We start from the raw sequence: 21,676 nt of genomic DNA on the forward strand, positions 1-21,676 counted from the left end.
GTAACGTGTCGCGAGATCCTCTGGGTAGGAGTGGGTAGGGGGAACGAGGGGACGGGTGTTGGGGGCGGGGAACACATGCCACCAGCCGAAGGTGCCTTTCGGTCTTTCACGCGTCTGGGACCCAGAGTCCGCAGCCCCAGGCACGGGGAGCTTCGGCGCATGCTCTCCACGCACGCGCACTCTCCGCCCCGCCCCTCGGACTCAGTGACGTCACGTCCGCCGGCGGCCGCGGCGGCGGCGCTGGGCTGCTGTTTCCTGGGCGGGCCGCGCTCGGCGCTGGTGTCCAGCCGCGTCCCTCGGCCCCGCAGGCCCACGTCTGGTGCGCTCGCCCTCGGGTCCTGGGAGGCTCCCAGGTCGCCTGTTGCCCGCCGCTGGTCAGCTCGCCTGGCCTGGTTTCCGCGGGCTCCCCCGGACCGCTTAGTCTCACCCCCGGTTTCCACTGCTAGAGGTGAAGCCTAACAGGGAGATGGGACCTGGGGTCTTGCTTGGAACAGGGTCTTTTTTGTTTTTTACTTTCCGTCAGGTGGACGGTCATGGGCAGGAATGTAACTTACAATATTTGCTCCAAGAGGACGCGTTTGCCGATGTGCAACCTGAGAATCGTGTCCTTAGCAGACACCGTATTACCGTACAGCTGTTTGGATGCTGCTTTTAAATAACCCACCGAACTCATTTAGCATTTCAGTGCTTTGGAATTTTGTTCTTAAAAAGTATTTGATCCCCAAAGCTCGGAACCCTTTGGAATTTCTCATTTTAAACGAATCCTAATCTTTCCTGTGACTGAATTGGCCCAAAGCGTGGCTTTTCAATAAGGAAGACCTTGGCTGCCTGGAACTCAACCCTCCCCTGGTCACTGAGGGCATCTCAGAGTTTCTAAAACGTGAGGCTTATACTCTGTTTTGCACCGACATTCCAAGCGTTTGGATCGGGCAGTGCAACACCTTTTGGAAAATGCATTACATCCATTCTTAAAACACCAACTAATTTGACTTTTTCTCGGATGACTTGCCGGCAGTCGTATGAAAGTTCCTGTGATAAGACCCTAAGACCACAACTTTTTGAGTTCTGATGCCAGATTTTAAGTCATTCTTGTCTCCAACTTTGTGGCATCACCTGTCAACCAGCTACATTCCTGCCCTCTTCTGGCTTTAATGCTGTTAAGCTTTGTGGGTTTTGAATTTGGATAATTACACTTGGTAGAATTGTGTTGAAAGGAAAACGAAGGAACTTATGACTTGTTATTTATTTATAGCTTAGTTTTTCCTTTTACAAAATGCCTATTTTAGAAAACACAGCTAAGCAAAAGAATGAAAATTAAAATCATCTGGAATCTTACCTAAAGATAACAACTGCTAACGTTTCAGAATATAGTCTTAATTTTCTTAATGCATAGTATATAAAACAAGAACAGAATCATAGTGTAACGATTTGGTAACCCCTTTTGCATGACATCTTGTCTGTCTTCCTATTTCACTCATTTTTTTCTTTGAAGATGTATTATGACTAGGTACTCTCATAAGTAAGGTTGCATCCTAGTGCATGAACCTTGTGCCATCGACCGGGGTGCCAAAAAAATGTGTACAAGTGGACACTTTGGTCAATGTTGCTCAAACAGTAGTTTGCCCTAATCAGAAGTGTCTGGATACTGATGGTAACCACTTTGAGCACTTCTTGTAATTACAGAAGTCAAATGTGGCTTGTATTCATTTTTTATTGGCATATATTGAGTATTACAATTGTATTAGATTGGGGAAAAATAATTGCAGTTTTTGCAGTTGTTTTTAACCTTTTAAACTGCAATTAGTTTTGCATCAACCTAATACAGTTTCCTTTTCTTAAAATGTGTATACATTTTTTTGGTACCTTCTGTATTTTAGCAGCTCAGAGGACTTGTTTCATGTCTTTGTTTTTGGTCAAGGTGCACAGGTAAGGTGATGTTAGAGTATATAAAGTCCTGTGCAAGGGCAGGCAGTTTATTATAGTATGTCAGATTCATGGAGAAGTTGGAGAAAATCATTGAAAACATTTCAATTCTTCATTCTTTGTTTCTAAACTCACTTTTCCCGCCCCCCCAACCCCCACTCTCTGTCTCTCTCTTCTCCAAGAATGAAACATGACTGAGGACTCCCAGAGAAATTTTCGTTCAGTATATTATGAGAAAGTAGGGTTTCGTGGAGTTGAAGAAAAGAAATCATTAGAAATTCTCCTAAAAGATGACCGTCTGGGTGAGTTTTATAAATTAAATTAAGCCTACTGATTTCAGTTATCCCCAATGTTCTGAAATAAATGTTAGCTTAAAAGATATCTAGAGGTATTTGTTACCGGCTGTATTTTTTTGGGTGATAGGATGACAGCAGAATGGTATGTTTTGGGAGAAGTTATGGATTTTTGAAGTTTATATTTCACTGAGACAGTGTCCGATGTTTTTGAAAGGCCTCTTAAGTCAGTAATATTTTTCTCATATTAGACCCATATATTAATACTTCCTTTTCTCAGTTTTCAGAGGTGTCATCATAACTTCTGGGTAAATTTACAGTAACTCTTGCCATGATTTTCTTTTATGGAAATACTGAGACTGTATTATGTATTGACATTTTAGTTCTTCTAAGCCAGTAATAATAAGGTCTGTTCTGAGGTTGACTAAATAAAATAAACTGAGCCATAGGTAAAAATAGTACTTTATATGCATAGAGTGCTTTTAAAATTTCAAAAACATTTCCCACCTGATCTTTGATTCTCGCTGGGCAGTCTGTGCTTTAAGTATGTCTGGTGTTATTCTCATTTGACAAGTAGGGAGATCTGGGACCAGGACAGTCGAATGTGGTTTATTGGAAATTGGGGGGATTTGAGGGCTGGTTATGCCATGCTTTAGCTATGTTAACTCAGTCAAGTCACTTAACTACTTTGAGCTTCTGTTTCTGCATCTTTATGGTTGGCTTTTTATTTTTATTTTTTAATTTTTTAAATTTTTTATTGGGGAATATTGAGGAACAGTGTGTTTCTCCAGGGCCCTTCAGCTCCAAGTCGTTGTCCTTCAATCTAGTTGCGAAGGGTGTGTTTCTGCATCTTTAAAACAACCACCCAACAAGCTTGCACTGTGCATTAAATGAAATAAATTCATTTAAATAAGTAGTAGCTACTGCTAATAGTATAAGAAATGTAGTAATATTTGCAAAATGTAACCCCTATGCTGTCAAACATTAAGTGTTTTTAAATAGCTGGGTGTTGGAATAGTTGGGCTAGCAATCAGACCAGAGTGGTCTTTTTCAGATTTACTGACTATATAGTAGACTTCCTCTGAAGAAATGTGTTATTGTACTTTAAGTTTTGAACAGTGAAATGTACTTTTACATATTGTGACCAGCACAAAAAGCTTCTAACTCTTGTTTATTTTCTTCTAGATATTGAGAAACTTCGTACTTTTAGTCAGAGGTTCCCTCTCCCGTCCATGTACCGTGCATTGGTATGGAAGGTGCTTCTAGGTACGAGACCCAAGAGTTGGAAACCTATTTTCCAAAATGTTCATTTGCTACCTATCAGGAAAAGGAGGATTTGGTTAGGCCCTTTACTGAATATTGGGTCTAACCTTAGGAGACTGAGTTAGCACTCTATAATAGCCTTCATGAAGGGACTTCAGTGGCAAAACATTAAATATTACTCTAAGAGTGTCCATTTATTAATGATAGAAGAGAAAGTAATGTGTGTTCCTGAGACATGGTGTGGGAAGAGCATTGTACTGGGAGAAACACCTGGTCTAGGCTTTATTGTCCACTGGCTAACCTTAAGAAAGCCCTTCCAGGCTTCATTTTCTACATCTGTAAAATGAGGTTCCTCAGCTAAATTAACTTTTAGGGTTTAGCTCTCAATTTGTCATGTCTGTGATTCCTAACCCTAGAGGTAAACTTCCTGTTGAGTGCTATCAGAGTCAAAAAGGAATTGGAGAGGTTTTACTTCCAGAAAGCACAAATGGATAAATTCCAGTGATGAGTGGCTGAAGGAGAAGGAAAAATGATTTTGCTTAGTTTCTGTGGAAGAAAAAATATACCAGGTACCACAAATGACTGGCAGCATCCTTTCAGCCAAAGTTTTTTTCCCTATCATTGCTGAGCTTGCTGATGCATATAATACCCATCCATTACCATCCTCCTTGTCTTTCTTAAACCAAAAAAAAAAAAAAAAAAAAAAAAAAAAGAAAACATTAGCGTAATCCTAGAGTCCCCGTGAGTTAGGTGTCAGTATCCCGGTTTTACAGATGGGGAAAGGACTGTGAGGCTAACTAACTTGCCGAAGCCTTACAGCCTACAAGTGGCAGAGCTAGGCTTTGAGCTCAGGTTTGTAGAGCCCATTTGAAGGCAGGGTAGATTGTAGACCTCGTCTTCTTTCCAAAATGTACTGTATTTTCACGAGTTGAGAAATCCGTAGTTCTCAGTCTGGTTAGAAACCATTCTAGAATCACTGCATGATGACTTTTGTGTGTGCGTCTTGGCAGTCTTTGTACACGTATATTTCCAATAGCTCACCATGCAGTTAAAATCTAGAGATTGGGTGACAGCTATTGTAGTTTTTTCCTGAGCATTTTTCCTTAAATTTTAGCGTTTCCAGTGGCCATCAAAATAAATGCCTTGCAAGGACGCTTTTTAGGTGGTAATGTCAATACTATGGTGTCTGCTGGGCGACACTATGTATCTTATTAATAATGCCAGTGGGTTACTGGGAGATGCTCACTGGTGCTTTGTGGCACTTCCTGAGCGTCAAGGCTTACTTGGCTCTTTCATCACCTGTGTTCTCCACCTGTCTTTATCAGGAAAGTCTTTGTTGTTATTTTTGAGGTTGTTAAAGGCACTGGAGAGTTAGAGCTGCCTACTTCCTAATACCACTTTAGGCAAATATCAGAAAGAGACTTGTGAGGACTGGGCCTTAGAAAACAAGTTTGAGGTTTAACATGGAAACACTGTGCCACCTCTAGTAGTATCATGGGGATTGAACTACAGCTATTTAATCTGTACTGTATTAGCCTAAATTTGGAGGACACTTGAATGTATTACTTTGGCTTTTCCAGAAGCCTGGCACAGAGCCCCATAGCTGAGGTAAGTAAAGATGTATGCAAGAAAAAGAACATTTAAGCAAGTTTGGTTATAACGTGAACATGGATCATGTTAGCTAGAGTCCTTAGAGCTCATCCAATGTTTGTTTCCCAGAAAGGTCTTTAGAATATTGGATCTGTGGTGGTTTGCACCAAACAGTGATCCAGAGTCAAATGTACTAACACTTACACTAGCTTAGTTTGGGCCGTATATCTTCTAAGTGCTTTATGTATATTAATTTTTTATTCATCACAACAAGTGTTGGAGAGAGGTATTTTTATTCCCATTTTTCAGATGCAGAAGCTAAGACATAGGGAGATGAAGTAAGTTGCTGACGGTCACCCAGCCAGTTAGTTGTCAGCTAGAATTTAAACCCAGCAACTTTACTCCAGTGTCTGTGCTGCTAAGTTTAATGAGGCTGGAATAAATAAAGTGACATGTTTTTATTTATAGCAAAACTTAGAGCTGTATATTGTCACCATTTCCCAAATCTGTTTGACCACGGTCCCCTTTTTCTCATGAAGACTCTTGGGGCTAGTGTTCTGTGAAGAGCATTTGGGGAGACGCTTATCCCTCCTATTTCCCACCTTGGACAGACGAGGAACCAAGAGCCCAGAGAGATATTTGTGAGAGTCCTGGTGTTCTCAGATTCGGGGCTAGAGCCTAGGTATACTGGAGGCCCATCTCGTGCTCTTTCCAGTCTGTTTTCTCCATGCCATTTGTTCGTAAAAAAGATGTGCGGTTCTTGCTCCAAAGCCTGTTGGATAGACATCATGTTTAAATGGGTTAATGAGCATAAAATGGCATCAAAATGTAATGTAACGTGGCCTTGTCAGTGGAGATGAGAGATTTTTGTGGTCCTGAAGATAGGATACTTTGTACACAAGTTTTAAGTGTTGGGAAAGAGAAGGATCTGATGGGTAGTTGGTGGTTCTGAGATGAAGGGGGCTGTGTTGTCAGTTAGGGCGGCCACAACAAAATGCTACAGATGGAGCGGCTGAAACTGCAGTTTATATTCTCATGGTTCTGGAGGCTGGGAAGTGCAGGATCAAGGTGCTGATGAAGCCTCGCTTCCTGGCTTGCAGATGCTGTGTCCTCACAAGGCTACCTTCTTGCTGTGTCCTCACAAGGCTAAGAGAGACCTTTCGTATCTCTTCCTCTTCTTATAAGTTCGCCAGTCCTATTGGATTAGGGCCCCAGCCTTGTTACCTCATTTAACTTTAATTACCTCCTTATAGGCCCTACCTCCAAATAAAGTCACATTGGGGGTGAGGGCTTTAATGTATGAATTTTGAGGGGACACAATTCAGTCCATAGCAGGGGCCAAGTGCAAAAACTGAAGATGGACCTGTAGGAGCAAAAGGTGGCCCCAGGCTGCATTAAATAAATTGAATTAAATCATTATTGTAATTGATATGATTCGTGCCTTGATTTAGATGGCCCCCTTATCCAAGGGCTTTATGACACCATTCCATAGCTCTCTAATATCAGTGATGCTCTACCAAAGAGAAGTCTGAGAGGAGATGCCGATCACAATTACACTAGAATTCACACAAATATCTAATTACCATAAATATTCTCTTTTCCAAATTCTCACCATAAAACAATCTTAAATTTTAAATACCATCAACACTTGAATGGCAACTGCATCTGTTTCACCCTTTGTTTTCCTGGTCTCTGTATAGGGATCCTGCCTCCACACCATGAGTCCCACACCCAGGTGATGACGTATCGCAAGGAGCAGTACTCTGACGTCCTTCATGCCCTGAGAGTCGTTCATTTCGTCAGTGACTCCACGCCTCAGGTGGAAGTCTATCTCCGCATGTATCAGCTGGAGTCTGGAAAGTTGCCTCGAAGTCCCTCCTTTCCACTGGTTAGTGGTACTGTGGTTTGACACTTAGCGCAGCCCTACACTGTCGCATCTTGCCAGCCTTTGATTGCATCATGTTTTGCCTTAGAAGCTTTCAATGGCTCTCCTTTGTCTGTAGAATAAAAGCAACACATCTTTCCCTGACACTCATGGCCCTGTACGTTCTGACCCCATCAGCCTAATTTTTCTTTAAATACTATGTTTTATTTTGAAGTAATTTCAAACTTACAGAAAAGCTACAAGAATTCCCATATACCCTTTACCAGGCTCCCCAGTTGTTAACATTCAGCACATTTGCTTTGTCCTTTTTCCTGTATATGAATACGTATTTTTTTCCTAAACCATTTGGAAATAAGATGCAGACATGATATCCCGTTTCTTCAGATTCCTTCAGTGCATACTTCCTAAAGATAAGAACACTCTCCCAGGTAACCATAGTACAATCATCGAAACCAAAAAGTTGACACTGATACAATATTAACATCTAATCTTCTGACTCTATTCACATTTGACCAATTGTTCCAATAACGCCCTTTATCAGAAACAATAAAAGTTTTGGTTCAGAACTTACCAAACTTTCACTCACTAGTTGTACCATTTGTTGATTTAAACATTTTTAAATATTTTAACTATTCATTTAGAAATCATTTTAGACATAGAAAAAAGTTGCCATATACCTTCATTTAGCATCCTCAAATGTTACATCTTACATTCCATAATACAATTATCAAAACCAGAAGATTAGCATTGATACAAAACTATGAACTACGCTATAGACCGTATTGAAATGTTGATTGTCCCAATGATGACCTTTTTCTGGCTCAGGATCCAATCGAGGATTCCACTTTACATTTATTTCCACGTCTTCTTAGTCTCCTTTAACCGGGGACAGTTCCTCAGTCTTTCTTTGTCTTTCCTAAACCTGACATATTTTTTAGAGTTCTGGGCAGTAGAGCATTTCTTAGTTTGGGTTTGTTTGATGTTTCCCCATGATTAAAATCTGGGTGTGCATTTTTGGCAGGAAGGCCACAGAAGTATGACACTTAAGCACTGTTGCTGCTGGCTTTGATCATTTGGCTATGGCGGTGTCTGCCAGGTTTCTTCAATGTAAAGTTACTGTTTTTCCCTTTGTAATTAATAAGTAACTTGTGGGGAGCAACTTTGAGACTGTGTAAATATACATCCACTAACAATTCTGGCCTGGAACAGTTTTACTGTGCTGATTGCCAAATGGTGATTTTCTAGCTCCTTCGTGCCCTCTGCATTTATTAGTTGGCATTCTTTTATAAGGAAGTTTTTCCTTTCTCCCTCATTTATTTATTTATAGTAGCATGAATATTATAGATTCCTTTTATTCAATGGCCTATAATCTATTACTGCCATTATTTATTTTTGTGTTCAAAGTATCTCAAATTTGGCCAGTGGGAGCCCTTCAAGCGGACTTCTGTGTCTTTTTGACCAACTCCCATCATTTTGAGCATTTCCTTGTGTTCTGGCACAAAAAAATATTCCAGCTCATCTTGTACTTTCCCTGCCTCAGGCCTGGAATCTTCCTGTTTTGGTTTTGGAATGGAAGGTGGTATTTAGCAACTAAGAACAGGACACTGGATGTGCTAATTGTTCCTGGGGTGTCATTGCTTCTAAGCCCTTGCTGCAGAAGGAGCTAGGAAATTCATATGGACGTACACACACATTCACATACATATTCTCACACCCTTATGTATGTTTATATATCTGTTTATCTATATTAAAAGCCCTGAGTTTACCTCCAATTCCAGTGCACTGTCACAAGTTCATTCTAACCATCACTCTTTCTATATTTGCAAGTTCCTTCTCTGACAGTTGCAAATATGAAAAGGCTCTCATTTTCCTCATTCTGTTTACTTCTTTGCTCATTCCTCTGTTTGTAACCAGCACTGCCAGCCACGGGTCTTGCAGACCCTGGCCATGGCCTCAGCCTGACACCTCCTCAGCCTCTGCTCCCTGGGCCCCAAGCTGCTTTTTAAACTTCATCTTTGGTAAACTCCATACTCTAGTTACTGGACTACTTATTGTTTGTAAAAGGACAAGGTGGGAAGAGGAAAAGTTTGAGCAAAGGAATGATTATAGCTCTAGAGCTTTGGGCGTTTTGATGCAATTTGCAATTTACTCTAGGCATTTTAACAGTTTTTCATTTTGGCCAAAACAGAGTGAATTGTTCAAAATAGGGATTTGTCTGAAAGCTGATTCTCTTACTGCAGATTGCAACCCATCAGTATAGCATTTTGAGCTTTCACTTGTTCTTTCTTTTTGAAGTTAATGATGTGGTTCCCACTTTTATTAAGTTTAACAAGAGAGAATGGCCTTGAAAATAATTGGAACTCTTAACAAACGTCTTAAATTTTACTTATCCTTGGCAAAGTGAAGTTGGTAGTACTATACAAGTTCTTAAATTATACATTAAATTAGGTTAGATTATCCGTTCAAGAAAACTAAATGATAGGTTATAGTTGTCACCTCATCCCTGCTCCACTTGTCCATGTTCACGGCCAGACACCTTTCCTGCAATCACGGCAGACATGCTGTCAAAGTGTTTGTTTTGGGCTCTGCGACGCCACGTCTCCCTGATGACCAAGCCCTCAATCAGCCTCGTTTTTCTTATCCATTAATAAGAGTGTGTGATAGTGCTTGACACGGCCAGGAACATGGTCCATCAAGGACACTGCTCCTCTTCCCAGGCCACCCAGCGTGGCCGGGAGCAGCAGTGAGATGCCACGTCGGGAGCACCTCGCTCAGTGCCCGGTACCAGGGGGGAGTCCAAGAAAGGAGCTTCCTTCCCTTCTCTTCTTTCTCTCCTCCTTTGACACGTTAATTAACGTTTAGAAAAATGTGTTTTCCATGATTCTGCTAACATTTTATAGAATATTAATAAGCTGAAAGGAGGCCTAAAATGAAATACTTTTATTAAAATCGGAATTTTGATTGAATTTGGGACTTTTTAGGGGAGTAGAAAGATACGTTTTAGCTTCTTTTAATATTAAAATCCCTCAGCTATTAAATCCTAGGTGAAAATGTATTTTTGTGTAAGATGTGGTGATTGAAAACAAAAAAGATTTTCAAGCAGAGTCCAGTTTTAATAGGATTTCTTTTTTGAAATTTATTTGAGGGTTTACTTTTATATTCTGAGTATTGACACAAGGTTTGAGAAATGCCATTCTTCTGATTCCTAAAATTCTGATTCTAGCGACATTTGAACTTTTTAGGTACTTAAAGATAGAACAAAATTCTAAAGGTATGTGTGAATGCTTTGAGATAAAGAAAATGCTGCCTTAGTCCGTTTGGAGTCACTGAGTTTTTGCCAATTATCATATTGACAGATATCTCCAATTATTATTTGTGCTGTGTAGCACATCATTTTGAAATAAATTCTCTAGCCCTGAGGATATTTTTAGGTGGAGAGAATCAGCACCTTGCTTCTGATTTATGTTGATTCTTTTATAGCTTTAATGTTAGGAGTTGGCAGGTGTCTGAGTGCTCAGCCTGAAACCTGGGTACTCGTAAACAACAGTGATTCAAGTAGACTTCGCTGCTATTCACCTTATCTCCTCGTTGGTCTTCTCTTTAGTGATGGACTATGCTTTTTGGTTCCACTTTGATTTATTAATACAGCCTCTTCAAAATTTAGGGGATAAGCCTTCATTTTTATTAAAGAAATATGTATTGCTCTCTTCTGCTGTGCCTGCCTCTTGAGATTTATTACTAATCTTTCAGAAGCCAGAAGATGAAGTATTTGTTGCCATCGCAAAGGCCATGGAAGAAATGGTGGAAGATAGTGTCGACTGTTACTGGATCATCCGATGCTTTGTGAACCAATTAAACAACAAGTACCGAGATTCTTTACCCCAGCTGGTGAGGGATGTTTTTCTGGTTGTTGGCAGGGGGTGGGGATGAGCAGTGGTACTGGGGTCTTCAGAAAACACTCCTACCTCCTGGTGCTGCCGCAATTAAGAGTAGACCCCCTATAGTAGGAGTCAGCAGATGTAAATATTTCCAGCTTAGCTGGCCAGATGGGCTCTGTGTCTCCATGTCTCTATTGCTGTCACTCAGATCTGTTGTGGTTGCACAAAAGCAGCCATTGACAATACAGGAAGGAACAGTTGTGGCTGGATTTGGCTGCTGTGGGCCACAGTTTGCATACCCGTGCTCTGTAGTATTCCTTATCTTGGCCTAGAATCCCAAGATAAGGAATACTACATATCCTGGCTTTATCTAGGATTTTCCCTCTGTATTAGCTAAGGTTTAAGTTTGGCTGCATATAATGGAAAGCCCTCTGAATGGAAGCCTTATTGTTAATGGGAAGTCCAGGGGTGAGGCCATCCCGAGCTGGGGCCATGGCACCAGGTGTCAGCAGGGACCCAGCTCCTCACCCTCCTCTCCAGCCTCCTCAAGGTGTGATCCTGCCTCTTGTGCTCACAGGTGGGTGATGGAGAGGCAGTGTGACATCTGTGTTCTGCGCAGGGAGGAGGGGCTAGAAGAGATGAGCCAGCCAAGCCTGTCCCCCTTTTACAGACTTTCCTTCTGCATCTGCATATCTGTTAGTGGCAGGACTGTGTTACCTGGCCGCCCATCTGCAGGGGAGCCTGGGAAACGTGTTTTCATTTCAGCCAAACACATTGTGATCTCCCATTCAAACAGGATTCTGTGCGTGAAGGAGAGCTGAGTGGGTCTGAGGGAGGCAGTGGCTGCCGGCTGTGCTCTGATGGGGATCAGAGAACCGAATGGCGCTTGTTTCATCAGCATAAACCAGTGGTCCTCTGCCGTTCTCTTTTCCCAGTTTCGTTCCTATTTATAAAAATGAATCTGTCTTTTATCTTAAAACATTGAGTTGTTTTCTTTGCAAATCCTATTGAGAATAGTTTCTGTGACACGGATTGCAGGACCCGCTGGGGGGGCCCTGCTGAAGGTTGGATGAGCCCTGAGGGTCTCCAACTACAGCAGTTACCAGGCCGCTGGCAAGGCCAATCCGCTTTGTAGAGACTGGACAAGTCTGTGTTTATGTATCAATGAAGTAAAATTTGGTTTTTAGAATTTTAAAATTTGAGGGATGTTTTTCTGGTTGTTGGCAAGGGATGGGGATGAGCACCATTTAATTGATTTCAATCCATTTAGTTGATTTCAATAAAAATAATTTAAGCATGGCATCGGAGCATCTATAGAGAAAATGCTACTTGCCTAATTAAATCAAGACGGTCAAGTCACATCATGATTTAATTAGCTTTTCTTATCTAATACTGGTATAAATTCTAGCATTTTGATAGCTTATGTTTAAAAATTCATTCTTTATTTGTGATAACACATAGTAGATAAATACATTCTTCAAATATTAAACAATCCAGGTGACTCGAGTGTTTCTGTAGGTCTGTACCACTACCTCCCCACCCCCCACTTTCTAAGAAGTAAACACTCATCAGCTTGATGTGTTTTCTTCTAGGTGTATGTGTGCTCGCACCCCCCACACACAATGATTTATATATACACGGGTATCTAATTTTATATATATAATTATTTTTTAAAACATACATATTTTTAAAGAGTATATTATCACACTGTTCATGTGGCCCTACAGTTTCTTGTGTTTTTTTTTAACGTAATGTTTTGGAGGCTTTCCAAATTAGTACAGTTTTCAGCCCTGAATCCCTATTAGTATTACCTGGGAACTTTTAAAAATTACCAGTGTCCTTCCTCCACCTGGACAAATTAAGCCAGACTCTCTGGGGTTGGGGCCCCAGAATTCTAATTTTTTGAAAGCTCCAGGTGATTCTGAAGTGTGCTGGGGTTGAGACCTATTCGTTTAGAACCACCCCCTTTTTTTTTTTTAACTTGCTCACAGTATTGTAAAGAATGCGCCATGCTTTAACGTACAATCTGTGCGGTCAGTCTCCAGGCCGTACATGTGTATGTGTGAATGTTTCTCTGCGTGGGTATGGAAGGGGAGTGCTCTGTTGAAAGAGAGACATATTTAAAATTCGAACTGCCAGATTGTTCACCCAAAAGCCATGCCAGTTTTGCTTCCCCCAGGAGATTCTGAGATTTCCTGTTTTCCACTCCATTGCCAGTACTCGATAGTATCTATCTCTTAAATTTTTGTCAATCTGATAGTGAAATGGTAACCCATTTAATTTACATATCCTCATTTTCTCCTGAAGTGGAGCAGCTTTGCATATGTTTATTGGTCATTTACAATTATCCACCTTTCTGCTATTTCGTTTGCTTCTTTCTTTTTTATTTGTAAAAGTTATTGATAAACTCTGGATTTTTATCCTTTGTTACATATGTTGAAAATATTTTCTCCCTGTCTGTTGCATGTACTAAAATTTTAAGTTTTGATACAATTGGATTTATCAATACTTTTATTTTACTTGTTTGGATCTTATTTAGGAAGCTCTTTCTAACCCCAACATACAAAAAACAGTTTGTTTGTTTTTTTAAAAAAACTTCTAGCTTATTAAAATGTTTAAACATTTGAAAATAGTTTTTTCATTTCTGAGGGATTTATTGTTTTGGCTGTTGTAGACACAGATTGGACTTCATTTCTTGCTTGTTAACTGCCACTCATCTTCAGCCAGCACACTCCTTCCTCTTCCTCCTGCCCCCCTCCTCTTCTTCCTGCCCTCTCTGGTTAACAGTTACTGAGAGTGTGCCTCCTGCCAGGCAGTGCTAAATGTGCTTTATCAGTGAATTACTTCATTTAAACCTATAGCTCTGTTGTTAAAGATGAGGAAACAAGCACAGAGCAGTTAAGTAACTTGCCCAAGGTTACACAGTCATGAGCAGTAGGACTACCACTTACGTTACTTATTTGTCAGTTCATCCTTTTTTTCATAGATTTAAAATGCCATTCTTACGATTTGTCGTTACTAGATTTCCATGTATACAGATGGTGCCAAAAAAAGTGTACACATTTTAAGAAAGGATAACTGTATGAAAACTGTAATACTGAACATATACCGATAACAAAAGATGAATACAAGTCACGTTTGACTTCTGCAATTACAAGAGGTGCTCAGAGTGGTTTCCATCAGTGTCCAGACACTTCTGATTATAACGAACTACTGCTTGAGCAACGTGGACCAAAGTGTCCACTTGTGTACATTTTTTTGTACCCCTGGTATATATATTTGTCTCTTCCTGGGCTCTTTTTTCCCTCCATTGAGCTATTTGTCTATTCCTGGGCCAAATATGGTGTATTGAATACAGCTTCCTAGTATATTTTGATAGCTGGTGGGGTAAATTTCCTCTTATTGTTCTTTTTCAAAAATTTCTTGGCTATGTTTGAACTGTCTTTTTTCTTTTTAGAAATGCATTTTAGAATCATCACGATACTAAATGTCCTCTAAACCTTAATTTCTTCATCTTCAAAAACGAGCTTTCCTCTAATAGTACATTATAATACCTAGCACATAGTTTCAAGTAGTTATGAATTTTTTTAAAAAAATTTTCAGAATGCGTAAGAAAAGGTAACTTTCCTTTATATTGCCATATGATTTAGGCATTAGTTTACTTAAACTTTTCTCTTTTAGTTAAGCTGTGTTTAGTCAGCCTTGCAATTTTTTATTACTGTTTTATGGCTGTCTTCTTCCTAGCTTCTTGTTAAAGTAGACTTTCCATAATCTTGTGTTAGCTTTTCAAGTTGATGTGGTTTTACCAAATAAATTGGGTGTCACAAAGCATAGGTGATTTTATAGTCCTAGGGAAGTGTGCCTCTGACGGACATTGATGGGCCTTTCACATCAAAGACTACATCTGGTGGTGACGTGTGTATTATGTTGCAGTGTTCTGATTTACCGGGTTACATCACAGCTTCTCTCCTTACACGCTTTTGGAAATTCTGCTCTTTGATGAGGCCCCTCATTGCCAAGGAGAATAGAGGCCACCTTCAGTGGTGCGATGTGGAACCACCCCTGTGGTTAATCTCTTTTCAGAGCAGACTGTCCTTAAGCTATCTCAAGCTTCCTTGTGTTCAGTCATTAAAGTAAGCAAGCTTTCTGTCATTGCTATTGCTGCAATTTTTTAAAGCTATTCTAAGGGGAGGGTTTTTGATTTTTGTTCTAATAAACACCAAGATCAGTCTCTTCCTAAGTTTAATATAAATCCCTCTCAGGGTGGGTAAGTCCCTTTTTTGTAAGGTTTTGCCTTTTGTTGGTGACCTATGCTATTTATTTTCTTCATAAAGTAACAATTTAGGGTCATGGAAACATTGGAAATAACCAAAATGTTTAACAGTAAAATATAATAATCGCATCTATCAATTGCTGAGTACTAAAAATTTCAGGTAATATAAATGTTATCTCCTACTGAAAAAAAAAGTGTGTGTGTGTGTGTGTGTGTGTGTGTATGTGTGTGTGTATTAGGTTGGTGCAAAAGTAATTGCAGTTTAAAAGGCTAAAAATAATTGCAAAAACTGCTATTACTTTTGCACCAACCTAATATATCGGGGATGCCAAAAAAATGTATGCAAGTGGACACTTTGGTCAACGTTGCTCAAGCAGTAGTTCGCTGGAATCAGAAGTGTCTGGAGGCTGATGGTAACCACTTTCAGCTCTTCTTGTAATTGCAGAAGTCAAACGTGACTTGTATTCATCTTTTGTTATCGGTATATATTGAGTGTTAGAATTTTAATAGTTTTTTTCCTTTCTTAAAATGTGTATACATTTTTATTGTACCCTCTGTGTGTGTATATATATACTTATATGTGTGTATATGTACACACATACACACATATATATATTCACCCTCTTTCTTAGATTTAGCAGTAGCACATGATACACATTTTTCTCCACCCTTCTGTTTTTACCGGGAAGATGAAATGTACTGGAGATCGTGCCCTAATAGTATAGAGGGATGTTACTTATTCCCTTTCAGGGCTGCGTACTACTCCACTGTGTGTATATTCACTAGTTTATTTAACCCATCCTCTATGTTGGCCATTTGGGATTTTCCAGTCCTTTGCTATTATACAAAGTATTATAGATAATAGCTTTGTGCATATATCTTTCATACACTTACTAGTACATTTTTGGGATAGATGCCCTAGAAATGGATTGACTGGATCAAAGGGTAAATGTATATGTTACTTTGCTAGATATCTCCATATTCTTCTTCATTTAATTCACAATATTTATTTAGCAGTCATATATTGAGTGCTACTATGCCAAGTAATGTTCTAGGTCCTGGAGAACTAGCAGTGAACGAAACAGATGTAGTCCCTGCCCTCACTGAGCTTATAGTCTGATAAAGGAAGAAGACAAAATACTTTATAATTTTCACTCATCCGTATGTTGATTGTTATTTGTACTGTCTTTTGGATGAACTTTTCTTTGCTGTGAGGTATAATATATAAGTGTGTGTGTGTGTGTGTGTGTGTGTGTGTGTGTGTGTGTGTGTTCACCCATGTCACTTTGTGAGAAAAGTACGTATATATACCATTGGCAGAACCGACCAAAATTCAGAGGTGAAAGCCAGAACAGGAGCCCTTTGCCAGTTTGTACTTTGAATAGAAGCTCCTGGTGTGGGGAGTTGTCTGTAGTGTTGTTGAGAAGCTATAGGAACTGTTAAGTAATGGAGGTAAGTTGGATAAACAAAAAAGTTAGAGAGCCTCTGACAGAGAGAGGAGAAACTGGAGCAGATACCACTATGTGGGCCCACTTTGTCTGGGTACCTCCTGCGCATTCTCCGTGAGCCAGCCCAAACGTTGCCCCCCTGGGAAACTTTCTGGCTCCTAAAGCCTGGGTTAGGCTTCCCACCTGGTATGCCCAGCCCCTTGTGCTTTTGCCCATTAGAGCTTTATTACAGTGTGTTCTGGTCACCTCTTACTGGGCTCTGTCAGCCAGGCTGTAGGCCCTTGAAGGAGGGACTTGATTTATGTGTTACCCTGTTCCCTGTATGTTAACACAGGGTCTGGTTACAGGAGACATGGCAGGGTTATGAGTCACCGCTTTGGCAGAAGCGCAGGGATGCAGATATTTCGTGAAATAAACATTTGCATGTGCTCAGGTGACAAGTGGTCTGGTTGTGCTCTTCTGTATACGGGGTATAGCCCTTATGGTTTGACCCTCAGAGCCCGTTCATAGTCAGTGAACCCTAAATAGAGCAGCCTGTGCAGGGTGGCCTGGGCCTGGTCTGGGCTGTGGGCTTCGTTCGCCTCCCAGTTTTCTGGAGTTGCTTGCTGCTTAACCTCGTGGGAGAGGCTGGGAGAGCTGACGGAATCCGGGTTCTTGTTCCCTGTGCGTTATTCCTCTGCTTCCCGAGAATTCTCGTGCACATTTTGTTGGGGACAGAGCTCGCCCTCTGGACATCCCTGTTGGGGCAACCTCCTCGACGTGGGGCACTGTGGTGCTCAGGGTGGGTCAGCATACGTTGGTCAGTGACTGACGGGCGCTTTTCATCCCCAAATCTTTTGCCTCATTCTTCCTGCTCCCTCTCCCACTTTAGTCCCATTCGCTCTCCCTGGTCTTCCCCTTCCCTCTTCCCCCTTTTCCTGTCTGTATAATCTGCCCTAGAGCAGCCAGGAATATCATGGGACTTTCTAAGCTCCCCAGAATAATTGGATTTGGCTGTGGCCTTTTGCCTCAGGCTGTTGAATCTGCTTAGTGCAGTTAACATTAGGGTGACCAACTGTTGCATTTTGCCTGGGACTATCCTGGGAAACCCCTCAGTCCTGGCCAGTGGTTGCCCTGGTTATGCTGACCTGGGAAACGGGCATCACCAGCAACTTGGATGACTGAAGTTTTGTTTCCTAGCACTTCCCTGCATTCAGCATGTATATTTTTTCATCATAGGCTGTAAGATCAGGTAATGCTATGTCACAGGAAATGAATAATCTCTTCCTGTTTCATCATTAGCCAAAGGCTTTTGAACAATACTTGAATCTGGAAGACAGCAGGCTGCTGAGTCACCTGAAGATGTGTTCTGCAGTGTCCAAACTTCCTTACGACCTCTGGTTCAAGAGGTGCTTCGCCGGGTGCTTGCCTGAATCCAGCTTACAGAGGCGAGTATTTCTTACAAAGATGTACTGAAGGCTTGGAGTTGGAAAAGAATCCTAGGTTTTCATGTGATCACCCCTCAGAATATAAATTTGCTTTGGTACAATACAGTAATTTAAAGCGATCTTCTCCAGCAGCTAACATAACACAGGATTCTGTTTATTATATATACAGTTATAAATATTAGAATATTAATTTAATCGTAACAAGAATTAATACAAATCTTAGAATATACAATTTAAAAAATTGAGGGCTCTCAATTGGATGCTGTACAATGTTCAAATCTGAAACATTCTCCAGGAGTTTATATATAGGCCTGGGCTTTTCTTTTCCAGACATGTGGTAGGTCCTAATCTGGAGAAAATCTTGGTATTTCTTAGTTTCATTATAACATCTTTAAAGTAGCTAAAGAGATTGGAGACTCAAAATCAGAGTCTTTAAGTTTAGTGAAAGCATTAGTATCAGACATGTGTTATGGGTATTTCAGAGTCCTGGGCCTTCCCCTCCAGGATGTTGTGATGTAGTTGAGAAGAAAGACAATACACAGAGAACACTACAGGACAATACATAGCTAAGCATATGGAGCATAATACCAACTTTAAGAGTTACAGAAGTTATCAGGATAATTATTTTAGTGTGGCTGCTGATCAATACTTAGCTCCTTACGCCCTTAGAGAAGTTGAAGGAATTTGAACTGCTGGAAAGTGAAATTTATCTCATTTCTTATGTTTCTTTTGTTGTTGCTTAGCAAGCATAACAAAATATTAGTAAAATCTAAACTTTGGTTTAGGACTTTCCTTTCCTTCCCCAAACTGTCGGGTTTGAAACAATAGGAAATGGGCGTTTGGTACATTTTTAGCAGAGCAAGTACTTTTTAGTGATGATTCCTTTTTTCCTTCCATTGCTGATTGTGTCTGAAATAGATTTCAACTGGCTGATTTATTTGTTGTTTTTTTGATGATTATTTCATTATAACTCTTTTGTGAAGCTTAAAACAGAAGGAGTGATTTGATTCAGTTTTGTAATTTGAGAGCTCTAGGTAAACAGATTTCAAACACTATTTGATTATGTATCTCTTCATTTTTGTAGGGTTTGGGATAAAGTTGTAAGTGGATCCTGTAAGATCCTAGTTTTCGTAGCTGTGGAAATTTTATTAACTTTCAAAATAAAAGTCATGGCACTGAACAGTGCAGAGAAGATAACCAAGTTTCTGGAAAACGTAAGTGTGCTTTATTTGATTTTGAATCTAGAAAGGAAGTCAGTTTAGCAAACCAGATTTTCCTATTGCATTAAACTATTTCAGAGAAATAACATAGTATATTTTTACATTATAAGAAACAATTTCTCCCTTGAAAAAAATTAGTTTACTGCTGATCTATGGATTTTAGTTTGCATCCTCTATTTGGAGGACGATGGTCTGAGCAAGGAGACTGTCACATGTCACCGTGACTGTGCACTTAGGGCCAGAAGCTTATCCCCTGACAAGACTATAGGAGACTTGTCAAGAAAAGGAAAAGGTGAGAGCCCTCACTTTAGGGTGACCAGTCCTGGTTAATGCAAGGGGAATCCTGGTGTTTGGGGGATTTTGTCAGCCCTTTCATTTCTGTTCCCATCGCTGTTGGAATCCCAGCTGGGTTGTGTTAATGTGCCTAGGTCTTAACTTAGTACATGTTGAAGACATTCTAAACGAATCAGCCTTTCCTTCTCTGTGTACCTTAGAATACTCTTAGCCATGCAGGAGGTAGAAATAAAGGCTCATGCCTGAAGGAATTTCTCTGGATCCAAAAATCTATTATTATTATTATTTTTAAATCAGTCAATATTAACATTTGAACACTGGTTTGGTAAATAATAAGTACTAAGTGAATGTGTGTGTTGAATAAATGACTCATCATCATTATAATAATGAGCGGCTAACAGTGCCAGTGCCTGTGCCAAGAGTTTTTCGTGGAATATTTCATGTAATCCTGTAACAGCCCTATGACGTGGGGCTATTGTTTGCCCCATTTTAGAGATGGGATCTGAACCCAGGTATAGCTTAGGTAACCTGAACCCCAGGTAGCTCAGGTAACCTGCCTAGGGGCACACAGTTAGTGGGCAACGCAGGATTTGAACCCAGGCAGTCTGACATTAGAGCTCCTGTGTGTGTCCTCAGGTGGCATGTGAATCAGAGATCCTGGCAGCAGCCATATATGCGATCACTTCCTGCAACAATGGAAATTCCATCGGAAATAAGTTAGATGCCACAGTGAGGGAGATACTGATGTTTTTACAGCTTCCCTGAAATTTCACGAAGACTGGTTTGCTTGTTCACAGATCCCCCAGGACAGCTCGGATGCAATTGTGAGCAAGGCCATCGACTTATGGCATAAACACTGTGGGACGCCTGTCCATTCAGCCTGACCGCTCCTGCTGGTGTGGACAGCCTGCGGGGCCCGCCCAGAGCGTTTGGTTCTGAGGACGCGATCTACTAAACTGATCAACGCAGGGTTCTCGCTTTGGTGCTCCAAGTGCAATTTCTTTTCCAGCAAAATATTGAATGAAGATACCTGGTATCGCTGCATCGAGGCGCGGCGTCTTTCAGTTGCACGGAGTACCAGGTTCCACTCTGAAGACAGTTTAAAAGGGTTGTTGCAGTTGTGAAAGCAGTTCAGTCAGGGTCGAGGGTGCTTTAGGAAGCAGAGCAGAACCAAGCCCGCTCTACTCTCTAATCGGCACCAAGCTAGGGGCTCTCTAAGGTCTGTTTCTGGAATAAAGGTTAAATAACTTCCTTCTGTTGACAACTCAGATTCGGCTTTTGTTGATGCAGTTCTTATTTAAATCTAAGCCGACTGCGCTCTGAAGCTTCCTCTTGCTAAACAGGTTTAAATAAAGGCCTTACATTTTTTTCTTTGTACCAGTTGGAATGAAACAGTGATTGACTAAAATATGTCTACATTTACCTACCAGGAGAGACAATACTTGTTGATATTTTGCTGGACTGGTGCTTTTTCCTGATGGGTCATTAGATGCTGGATGGGCTTCAGGGTGCCCTCTGCCACCCAGAATAGGAGTGAGAGAAATGGCAGGTTAAGGTGAACAGTTAATGACCCCTGAGCCGTACTGTGCCACATTATGGTAACTGTTCATTGGAAAGTGGCAGGCTTTGAGCCCCTCGAGTAAGACGCGGCCCTTTGTTTGCTACTGATTCAGCTGTGAGACCTACAGGACCCTGAGTGGGGAGCTGGGTTCTCCCCACCCGCTACCTCCCCAAAAAAGCAGAAGGAGACCATGAAATGATGAAGTTAGAAATCTGAGAATTCAGTCCTTCCCTCAAGTGTAAAGTAACTGCCTAGAAAGAGTTCAGGAAACCTGAGTTGTGGGAACCAGCTGATAATTCTGTATAGTAGCATAGCCAAAAGTATTTAATTTTTTTAAAAAAACAATACACTCAGAAGAAAACTCCTTAAAGTACACTTCTGCATACAATTAAGACTGTATATTTATTCGGTGATTGCCTCTACCCCCGAAGAACTTTTAATCCATTTGGGGCTATAAGAAAAAAAACACATGAAAAGGAATTCCTGCCCCAGTCACCAAATGGTGATCATGATACGTGAAATTCACAGCGAAGTCATAAAACAATAATAATTTTACTGCTGTTGAATTTATTAGCCACGTGTCATTTGTACAACTTTTTAGGAAAATAACACATGGTAAAG

The 21,676-nt window shown here is 40.7% G+C and overlaps 1 protein-coding gene across 1 annotated transcript; it reads left to right on the forward strand.

Annotated features, from left to right (window-relative positions):
• The first annotated feature begins 206 nt into the window (after positions 1–206).
• On the forward strand, positions 207–20,871 carry TBC1D7 (TBC1 domain family member 7). The gene is made up of 8 exons (XM_019743011.3): positions 207–448; positions 2,106–2,225; positions 3,402–3,482; positions 6,770–6,957; positions 10,705–10,842; positions 17,835–17,980; positions 19,065–19,194; positions 20,292–20,871. Exons 2-8 carry the CDS (start codon positions 2,114–2,116, stop codon positions 20,376–20,378), a joined length of 882 nt encoding a protein of 293 aa, XP_019598570.2. The 5' UTR covers positions 207–448; positions 2,106–2,113; the 3' UTR covers positions 20,379–20,871.
• Positions 20,872–21,676: the final 805 nt, after the last annotated feature.

Source organism: Rhinolophus sinicus, chromosome 14, assembly GCF_057876585.1.
Source record: "Rhinolophus sinicus isolate RSI-liver-muscle chromosome 14, RSI-T2T, whole genome shotgun sequence".
NCBI lineage: Eukaryota > Metazoa > Chordata > Mammalia > Chiroptera > Rhinolophidae > Rhinolophus > Rhinolophus sinicus.